Below are 10356 nucleotides of genomic sequence, written 5' to 3' on the forward strand. Positions count from 1 at the left end.
GACAAACAGACATTTGATTGAAAGAAATACATCATTTTTTTAGTTAGCTTCCGGGTGGAGCATCTAACAGGACAGTGATGCTAGGCTCCTGTGTGCAAGCCTAGCAGAGTATAGGGTCAAGGAGTAGTGCTTGACCATGGGATGATTCTAAAGTTGGACCTGTTGTTGGTTGGCCATTCCCTTAATTCCTGCTCCTTCTTTGTCCCAGCATTTCTTGTACACAGGATAAATTTGAGGTCAAAAGTGTTGTGGATGGCTTGATGCCCTTATCTCTCCACTGGGTGTCTGGCCTGGCTACAGGAGGTGGCCTCTTAAGATTCCATTCCTCCCCGCTCCCCAACTGCTATGAGTCTCAGCTAAGGTCATCCCCATGGACTCCTAGGAGCCTCTCCCATCCCAGGTCTCTGGCACATCCTAGTAATGACCCTCACACCCACAAATTTGTGAGCTTTAGATTTCCATTCATCCTTATAGCCCTTTGGTTCTCTCTCCTGTCTCTACCCACACCTAATCCTGAAACCCCCATTTCCCTTTCTGAAACAAATAAAAATACCCAGAGCCAAACATTGATTGCAGCTTGGAGATTGTTATGTAAGAGTTGAGGGAAGTATTGAGGGCCACTAAGGGGATAGGAACTCCACAGAGAGACCAACAGAGTCAACTAACCTGGACTGTTGGGGGATCTTAGAGACTGTACCACCAATTAAAGAGCATACACAGGATGGACCTAGGTCCCAGCACATATGTAGCAGATGTGTAGCTCAGTCTTCATGTGGGTGCCCCAAAAACCAGAGGGAGTAGACCTGTCTGTCTCTAAAGCTGTTGACTGTCTGTGGAATCCATTCCCCTAAATGGGTGGCCTTATCTGGCCTCAGTGGGAAAGGCTAGGGATGTGCCTAGCCAGGCAGAGAATTGGTGTTCTGGGGAAGGAGGGGGATTCCATAGGGAGAATCAACCCTTTCAGAGGAGAAGGGGATGGGGGATATTGGAAGGGACTGTGTGAGGGGGGTATACGGGAGGGGGTAGTAATGGAGATGTAAAGTGTATACATTAATTAGTGGGGAAAAAGAAAACAAAAAGGTAAAAAAATCATAGTAAAAGTAAATTATTTTTTAAAATAAAATAACCAATATATTAAAGTGATTATCTCAGGTTGGACATTAGATCTGACTAGAGCTTTATCTTAATTAAATGACACATGTCACAGCCTGCAGGTGATCATTTGCCATGCTTCTTTTCATCCTCTACACTAAGTTTTTCTCCAGGGAATTAACCCTTTGCTTTCCTGCATGAGAATTCTCTCCAACTTTTCATTTTTCCTAGAAAAATTCTATAACAACTTTCCTCTCCTGACTTCCAACACAGTTTTCAAAGAAACCCGGGTGTCCTTCTGTGTGTCCCCCACCATCTGCCAGATAGCCTTCTTTCTTTAAACACAAAAGTAAGAAACAGACATAACAAAATAGGACTTATGGATTACTGAAGAGAATGGACTTTATTAAGCAGAAGCCCTGCTCCCAGAGGCCAGTGGTCATGGGTAGGATAGAGCTGAGGGGTAGGCAGAATGCTGGACATCAGGGAAGGTGCTCAGTGGTACTTGTGGGACAGCGCAGTGGCCACCCCAGCCACCAGCTTCTGCCAGGCAGCCTGCACCTCAGCCGTGAATTCGTTGCCAAAGTAAGAAGAAAGAACAATCACCAGCATGTTACCCAGGAGCTGTGAAAGGAAACATAAAAAGATACACAAACATGAGATAAGGAGATACAGAAAAGAATTTATAGGAAAAATAGTATCTGTAAGTCATCTTCCTGAGAACTCCCCAGTGACCTATCATCTAATGAGGAAGTTGGTTCAATTTCATTGCTCAAGGGCCCTCATTGCCCCATTTGATCCTCTCCTGCTTGTTCCTTACATTTCCTCAGTCTGCCATTTTTGTCCTTTGCCCCTTTTCTTATTCATCAATGGCCTGGCAAATGCAGGATTTCAGTGCAACCACATGTTTACTGGAGTTTAAGCCTCCAATAACGAAGGAAGCAGGCACTAATTATGATATTACTCATTAGGATTGTAACATTTTTTAGGAAGTTTATCAAACCAATGAGAAAAAAAATCAAATTTTTTCTCATATCTTTCCTAAAGTGTCAGTCACTAGAATCCACATAAATAAGGTATTTCTCCTTCCTTAGAACAAAATGTCAATTTCAAGGGCTAGTCTACTTACGTGTATGTGCTACCTTCTAAAATAAAATACAAAGACTCTAAAAGTCTGCTCCTTTGTGCCTTTTTATTAGTGCTCCACTCTCAGGATTCATATATCCCAGAGAAACATTACATCAACTGATTTCCATACAGAGACACCAAATGTCTGTCTAAAATACTTTTTTGAACAGTTGCAAATTTATTGGAGATGTTTCTAGCAATTAATTGACAGATCTGTACCTGCATATTTTGAGATCTGGCCCAGAATAACAAATCAAAGTATTAACTTTTATTTTTCCCCCATGTCAAATATAAATTGAATGCATGAGCATGCTCAGAACTGACCTTGAAGTTCTCAGGATCCACGTGAAGCTTGTCACAGTGCAGCTCACTGAGATGAGCAAAGGTCTCTTTGAGGTTATCCATGTTCTTAACTGCCAAGCCTAGAGATGTCAGAACTTTCTTGCCATGGGCTTTGATTCTGGGGTTACCCATGATGGCCAGGGAAGAAGAGAGGTTTCCAAATTTGTCAAAGAACCTCTGAGTCCATGGATACACAATCAGGAGCCTAAAATATAGCAGTTAAACAGTCAGAGTATGTCACAAACTCCCAGAACAGTGTTTCTCAGGGTGTGTGTGGGTCATGGCCCCTTTTGAGGATAGAATGTCCCTTTCACAGGGGTCACCTAAGACCATCAAAAAAGATATTTACATAACAGTATCAAAATTACAGTTACATAATAGCAACTAAAATAATTGTTTATGGTTAGGGGTCATCAAGTGAGAAACTGTATTAAAGGGTAGCATGATTAGGAAAGTTGAGCACCGCTGTCCTAGAGGAAATTGCTACCATGCACAAGGACAATTTCTTTCCATTTCTCCCCAGTCCTGGCCTCAGACCTTACCTTCCCAGGGTTTCTCCTCCAACTTTTTCCAAGTCCACTTTATCCCAGAGGCTTGTGATAGCAGCTTTCTCCTCAGCTGTGAAGTGAACCATGGTGTGAGGTCTAGACGCTTGGAGATGATCTCAGGTATGCAGAAGCAAGTGTGTTCAAGAGGCCAAAGGCCTGCCCTTTTATTCTTCACCCTGGACCTTGCTCCCCTTCCCCCTCCCCAGGACTCTGAGACTGCTATTGGTCAAGATAGCCTGGGCAAGACAGGGGTGGGGTCCCTTGGGGTAAGGTTTAGATAGCACTACCATTAAGATAGTGTCAAGTAGGCCCCCTGCCTTGAGGAGAGAGACCCTCCCACTGCAGCTTTCACAGCATTTACTCTACTCCCTCCTTCCCTTCTGTTTAGCCCCTTCTCCCAACAGGAGATTTGCAAGGGCATCTTTTACATTCTTTCCTTTTCAGTTCAGACATAGAGGGGTTAATAGATTTAAGCTGAAGCATAGGCAAGCATGGGAAAGCCTCAGCAAGCCTGAGGCTCTTTTTAGGCATGGGGTTAAGGATCTAAGTTACAGAAATATGCCTCATACTCACAAGCCATGTATTTTCTGTAGGTTTAAGCCATGATCTTCCTAGTTCCCAACAGCCCCAGGAAAGCAGCTCCCACTACATTGTAGTTTCTGAGTAGGAATAGATTACTGTGGTATAGTAGAACATACCTCTACATTTGTCTCCATTATACTTGTATATATTCTGTAGAGTATACATTATGTAGATGAATCTACTGTATGTAACAATGGTATTTTCCACCATGTGAATACACTGTATAGTCAGTCACTAAGCACTGTGGATTCCCACCAGATAAGTGTAGCAGGATGTGGGTTTAGTCTTCTATGTGCTGATGTTAGGTTATGCACAAAAATGCTGAATAACTGATCTTTCAGTTTGCTTCAACCAGGCTCTGTCTTTGCTATTTTGCATTTTTTAGAATAACTCAGAAGTAGCAGGGATATTTTCATTCAGTTCTCATGTACTGTCACAACTGGAACAGAATTATATGTTAGGAAAATTATCCAGAGTTTTGATTTTCTAATAACAGTTCTAACAATGTCTTTGATCTTTCTATATAGTGGTGTATTAGTACAGAAAATACAATCTGAAAGAAAACCAACTATACATTTAACATAAGACATGTGTGAAATAGTAGTAATACATACAGATCTACCAACATTACCATCTGAACTCCAGGTCTAGGGGAAAGCAATAGCTCTGATCCCCAGGAGCATCTCCTTTCACATTCACAAGCATAAATACATACATACACACAGACTCATTAAACTTAAAACAATAAATTTTTTAAAACCTTTTTGAAATTATAATATAGTTACACTATATATACCTTTTCTTTACTCCCTCCAAACCCTTCAGTATTCCCTCCTTGCTCCCTTTCAAAATCATGTCATTTCATCACTATAATTGTACATATATGTGTGTGTATGTGTATATGTATAAATTGTATTCTTCTCCTCTCATAAAGAACACTCTTTACAATAGATGAAGAGCACTACAGAAATACACAACCATTCAAACTTCAGAGTTATGGAGCCCAGTCTCAGTGGATACATCTACAAAACACTCCCACACCTAAGGTTCAGGGAACACTTCAGAAGAAGAGCCAAAGATTGTAAGAACCAAAAGAACAGGAAGCTGGCTGTAATACATATTTGCTAATATGGACCCCAACCATTCACAAAGAATTACAGTCAACTGAGGGTTGCTGAGAGCTGGAGCAAGAGTTTTCACCAGAGCAGAGCACACCAATTGGTTACCCAATAAATGCTTTTTAGAAGAAAGTTAAATCTCTTAGATCTTGGATCTCTTTTTCTTAATGGTAATGAGATGTCACAACCTGCTGCAAAATATCACTTGTCAGCTTTTTCTTCACCCACCCTCTACAGTAAATTCTCATCCTATTCCATACACAATGCCTCCTCCACTAAACTTCTTTTTTTTCTCTTTGAGGATTTTTTTTCAGCTTTAGACTCTCCCCAGGCCTGTAGAAGCCTTCCATGGCATCTATGTTTCTCTCTTGAGTCCCTGCAAGTTTCAGAGAAATGCCTGAGTCTTCCTGTGAGTCCCCTTTTCCACAAACACATCAAATATGTGTCTTTAGCATAAAACTAGAAAACAGACAAGACAAAATGAATTTTTTGATTACCAGGAAGAATGATCTTTATTAAACATGTGCTTTCAAGGTCCAGTACTCATGTGTAGAAGGAAGGCATAGGGGACACACAGGATTGCTGGACAGGTAGAAAGGGGGGCTCAGTGGTACTTGTGGGACAGCGCAGTGGCCACCCCAGCCACCAGCTTCTGCCAGGCAGCCTGCACCTCAGCTGTGAATTCCTTGCCAAAATGACTAGCCAAAACAATCACCAGCACATTACCCAAGAGCTGTTGGTGCAAAGACAAAAGAGACAGATTGGTGTGTTAAATGGAGATCCGAAAAAGAATATGCAGTGAAAAAACAAAGAAATACTTCAAACCTATACTCTCTAACACATTCAGCACCAAAGTTCCCTCACTCATCTTTGATGAGCATGGGTTCCTTTCTCTACTGTACCTCTTTTTTCTCCACTCATCACTGTCTTGACTGAATTCTCATACCTTCTCTTCTCATATTTATTTGCCTGTCTTATTATTCTCATTCTACAGTTGTCTAATATCTGTAAGTACAGAATTTCTGTGCTATAACTATTCTTGGTGGAGTTTTAAAACTACAACCAATATAAGAACAAGTCTCAATTTGTCATGATATTCACTTGGGAATTTAATATAATTTTATGTTTATTGAGAAATTTCATCTTTAAGTTGTCTTGCAAGTCTTTTCTTCAACATCAATCAATAGGACCCACAGAAAGTTAAGGTATTTTTCCTCTCCCAATTCCATTTCTTCTTGTATAGATCTACTGCTTTCATATTACTCTCCACGATAAATCCAACAAAATATTATCATGACATTTCTAAATGTCTGTAAACTAATTTAGGTTCTTACAGCCATTCACTGTCACCCTCCTGAGACCAATGAGCTTTGACAGCTAAGTAAGCACCCCCACACTCATATTCTCGGCTTCTAATTTTGTCCCCAAGGCAAATCCAAAATAAATTTGTGATATTGCCCTAGACTCACTTTGAAGTTCTCAGGATCCACATGTAGCTTGTCACAGTGCAGTTCACTGAGCTTGGCCAAGGCAGACTTGAGGTTGTCTAGGTTCTTAATGGCTTCTCCAAAAGCAGTCAGCACCTTCTTGCCATGGGCTTTGACCCTTGGATTGCCCATTATGGCAGAAGCAGAGGACAAGTTCCCAAAGCTGTCAAAGAATCTCTGGGTCCATGGGTACACAACAAGAAGCCTATGAAGTAGAGAAAGACAAGTAGAAATATAACAGATCCTCAGAATTCTTGATTTTCCTAGCTCATTGTCCAAGGGACTATTCACCCTTCTCCCAGATGCATCAAAAGCCAATTCTTACCTTCCCAAGGCTTCACCACCAACCTCTTCAACGTTCACCTTACTCCATAGGCCATTGATGAGGGTCTTTTCCTCAGCAGTAAAGTTCACCATGATGGCAAGGCTGGGAGGTTGCTGATGATCACAGAAGTGTCAGAAGCAAGTGCGTACTGCTTCTAGAATTGGTGGCCTTTTATGCTTTGCAGACAATGTTCTGGCCCTTTGTTCTGTATTATTCTTTGAAGCCATTGGTCAGTCTGACCCATGGTCCTCATGGGTGGAGCCCGATCATGGAAGAGTCAGCAGAAACTGTACACTGTGTTTATGATAATAAGCATTAGATACAGAGGCATTGTTTCTTTTGTGGCTCCTCCTTCAACAAAAACTGTCTTTGTTTCACTTATTCTCTTTTCATTCTCTACTCTCCACATGTAAACTTCCAGTATAATGCTCATCTCTCTCATCACTTTTTCCCACCTTAGGGAAAAATTTCCAGTCTAAAATAACTTTACCATTTAGGTAAAAAAATGGCTACAGTGATAAGAACAAATTCAAGAAAAAAGGAGTCTGTGCTATGGACACAGAAGTGCCAATAATACATCTGCTTCTCCTTTTCTTGGGATATATGGTTTATAACTCTATCTCCTAGATATATATTGCTCCAAGTAGACAAGAATCATATATGGTTGCATCTAATTGATGAATATAGTAGCAAAGGATTGACAATGGGTCCAAAAACTCAATTCCAAAATATGACAACAGGGAGTGATAGTGTAGAGAAGATAGTTATAACAAGTTCTCGTTCTTGATTCTAGAAAGTCCTTTGATCAACCCTCTGTGGACCTTGGCTCCATTGATAATATTGCTCTGATCTCTTTCCTTGCTTATTTCCATGGAAATATTTCTCATCTGTAAGGTGGAACTGAAATACCTTTAAACTAGGTCTTTTTTTAACTGAGGAATGAGTGAGTTGATTCATCAATAACCTTGAGAAACTTTTGTGGATAGCCAGTGTTTATTATAACTAAAGGATGGCTAGTGTGCTTGATTTCTACTCTCTTCTTGGAATTATTAGCTATGTCTTACATATTAGACCTGAAATTAAAAGACTACACTTGTTTGTATTTAACTGCATCAATGCGCATGAAGGGTAGTTTTACACCATCCTATGTAATCTGGCAAGACAGTTATCACTATTCACCTTTTACTTAAATGAAGGAACAAAGTCACAAAAGTGATATAACTGTAAGGTGAGAGAACTGTTGACCAAGGGAGGAAGGATCCAGATTCGGTCACAGTTGGGCTTTCCTACCCACAGGAAAGTTCTCCTCCATCCTGCCTCTGACCAGTTAGTTTTGCCTGTATTTCTTTCTTTTACCTCCTCTATCACTCCCTGTGCTCCTAATAGCCCTAAAAGTTTCTCTTCCAACACTTTCATTTTATTTAGTTTAGTTCTGTCCTATTTTTGCATTTGTTTGTTTGTCTTCTGGAGCCCAAGTGTTAGTGCCTATTTTTCATTTAGCAATGTGATTTCTGTGTCTCAAATCTTTGTGTTCCAAATTTACCCAGAGGATTTTCTCTATAACCTTTGACTTGCCTTGGCTTTTATGATGATTTGTTATGTGTATAACAGCCATTTCTGACATATGAGAACACCTCTTCTTTACTTTCTCCTATGATTACAGAAGCTTTATCTAATAAAATTGGCATTATTACAAACCATTGAATCTCTAGCCCACTATCAGTTTTTACTCTACATTATCTTTTGGGCACAGATTCTATCCCATGGCCAATATAGATGTGAACTTATTTTTTTCACGACATAGACTAATTTGGCAGAGTATTAACTACTAAATAATATATATACATAAAAGTATATAAATAGGATTGACTAGAATATGGATGTAGTTACCTTATACATGTTGAAATAGCTATGTTTGGTGTGATATTACATGTACTGCCTTATGAACACATTAATCTAACTGGACGATCCATAGTGACAATGGTATCCACTTCATACAGACTAAAAGTAAGGATATCTGTTACAACTAGAGCATAACATTTTAAAAATGTTCTGTGGGTCCATTTTAAGGTTTTCTTGCCTAGACTAGAGAGCCTAGAAAAATATAACTCTAGGTTTAGAAAGATGTTTAATTATTCAAGTTTAAGACGGAATAGACAAAAACAGCTGGCTTTCAGCTTGAATGTATAAGAAGACCCTTGTCTCAAAACCCCAGGTCTGAGAGGCTCAAACAATACAGTGTTTGCCTAGCATGTACAAAGCTCTGGAATGGATTCAGTCCTTATCTTTTTATAAGAAAGAATCAAATGCTGTGCTAATTTTAGATATTATTAGTATAGAAAATTTTAAACTGTATTGTTTATAGTAAGGTAGGCCTTCAACATGAGTTTTTCAGTGTTATCCAAGAAAAAAAAATAGTCTCTACAACTGTTCTTCATCATAAATAGTTTTAAAGTTGAAAAATTGTAAGTGAAGTTTCTGAACAGGAAAAACATGTTTTGCAATTCTTATTAAAAGAAATGGTCACTCTGCCTCCATTGTCTATCTTTATTCATAGTCCCAGAACAGCAATGAGTTAGATAAAGTCTCTTAGGCATTGCATTAACCAAGAATGACTTACATACTAAAGGCAGCAAGGTGGCATGTCTGCAGAAAGCCTTTAAATTTTCAAGGAACATGCCATGGAAAATGTCAGAGACACTTCACGTACCAGCCTCATGATTCAAAGATGAGATATAGAGAGAGGCATGTCTCATTCTTAGACTGAACTCCCTCCCTTTTCAGTTCAGAGCAGACACCTGCTTGACTGATCGCTGGGGCTACACTGAAACACCAGAGAAGTGTCTGGTGCTTTACTACCAAGTTTTTACTAGGAAGAGAAAATAGAAAACCATAGTCAGCCAGGTATTCTCCATTTCCTCCAGCTTCTAAACTTGAAGTTTATACTTGAATCTGCTAACCTCAAAAAAGTCATAAATGCCCTATCTTCTCCCATAATGTCACTTCTCTTTCTTGGTTTCTTTGGCATTTTTAAAAATGTTATAAAGTATTGCTACATTTATTATACAATACATTAAACATAAGCAAATTGATATGTAGAAGTGTAAAATGTTTAAACAGGTTCTCTAAAGCAAAAATAAAAAATGTTCCCATCTAAGGCAGGTTACTTGATAAGAAGGAAACAAAGAGATGAGTCACTTGTCTAAGACTATTTCATTTTTGTTAGGCTATAATTTATTGTCATTTTTAAAATTCAAACAAAACAAGTCAGACTGTTTCTTAACCCCATTTTTATTTTCTCATTGGCAGAAAGCTCTCAAACCTTCCAGATAAAACAACTTTCTGTATTTTTACAGTAGCCTATGATAGCCCATCTGCTTATTATTTTTCATGGATTCTTTTTTAACTTGGGTCCTTGAGTAAATAAAGTTGTCTATTTTCAGGATTAAAATTCTGGAGAATCTTATCTTTTTTATGTTAAATAATCTCACCTGTGTATTGTATAAACCAAGATAAATTTACCAAAACACTGCGACATAGAAAAACACATAGACACTTTTATATTTTCAATATTCCCCTTCATTTTACAGTGCTTTAGTTTATACCCTACGGAACAGCCAAAATTCTTTGTTTTAGCTAGCGAATTACATCAATTAATAACTGGTGAACTTTGTTAAAATGTAGCCCCTCTTAAGTATGCACTAATGCACTAACTAAATATTTGAATAAAGTTG

The 10356-nt window shown here is 39.0% G+C and overlaps 2 protein-coding genes across 2 annotated transcripts; both read right to left on the bottom strand.

Annotated features, from left to right (window-relative positions):
- Positions 1–1469: 1469 nt before the first annotated feature.
- Positions 1470–3266, bottom strand: LOC116102709 (hemoglobin subunit beta-H0). Its single transcript, XM_031387697.1, has 3 exons — positions 3105–3266; positions 2545–2767; positions 1470–1716 (listed from the first exon to the last, which is right to left on the bottom strand). Exons 1-3 carry the CDS (start codon positions 3194–3196, stop codon positions 1588–1590), a joined length of 444 nt encoding a protein of 147 aa, XP_031243557.1. The 5' UTR covers positions 3197–3266; the 3' UTR covers positions 1470–1587.
- A 2029-nt stretch (positions 3267–5295) lies between these two features.
- On the bottom strand, positions 5296–6782 carry Hbe1 (hemoglobin subunit epsilon 1). Its single transcript, XM_031387696.1, has 3 exons — positions 6623–6782; positions 6280–6502; positions 5296–5543 (listed from the first exon to the last, which is right to left on the bottom strand). The coding sequence occupies exons 1-3, from the start codon at positions 6712–6714 to the stop codon at positions 5415–5417; spliced, it is 444 nt and encodes a 147-aa protein (XP_031243556.1). The 5' UTR covers positions 6715–6782; the 3' UTR covers positions 5296–5414.
- Positions 6783–10356: the final 3574 nt, after the last annotated feature.

Source organism: Mastomys coucha, unplaced genomic scaffold (genome assembly GCF_008632895.1).
Source record: "Mastomys coucha isolate ucsf_1 unplaced genomic scaffold, UCSF_Mcou_1 pScaffold21, whole genome shotgun sequence".
Lineage (NCBI taxonomy): Eukaryota > Metazoa > Chordata > Mammalia > Rodentia > Muridae > Mastomys > Mastomys coucha.

Excerpts from the sequence above, each read along its gene's own strand:
- LOC116102709 (XM_031387697.1), bottom strand. The coding sequence starts at position 3,196 with ATGGTTCACTTCACAGCTGAGGAGAAAGCTGCTATCACAAGCCTCTGG. Across the intron at positions 2,768-3,104 it reads GGAGGAGAAACCCTGGGAAG|GCTCCTGATTGTGTATCCAT; the intron begins GTAAGGTCTGAG and ends GCTATATTTTAG. Across the intron at positions 1,717-2,544 it reads TGGATCCTGAGAACTTCAAG|CTCCTGGGTAACATGCTGGT; the intron begins GTCAGTTCTGAG and ends TTCCTTTCACAG.
- Hbe1 (XM_031387696.1), bottom strand. The coding sequence starts at position 6,714 with ATGGTGAACTTTACTGCTGAGGAAAAGACCCTCATCAATGGCCTATGG. Across the intron at positions 6,503-6,622 it reads GGTGGTGAAGCCTTGGGAAG|GCTTCTTGTTGTGTACCCAT; the intron begins GTAAGAATTGGC and ends TCTACTTCATAG. Across the intron at positions 5,544-6,279 it reads TGGATCCTGAGAACTTCAAA|CTCTTGGGTAATGTGCTGGT; the intron begins GTGAGTCTAGGG and ends TTGCACCAACAG.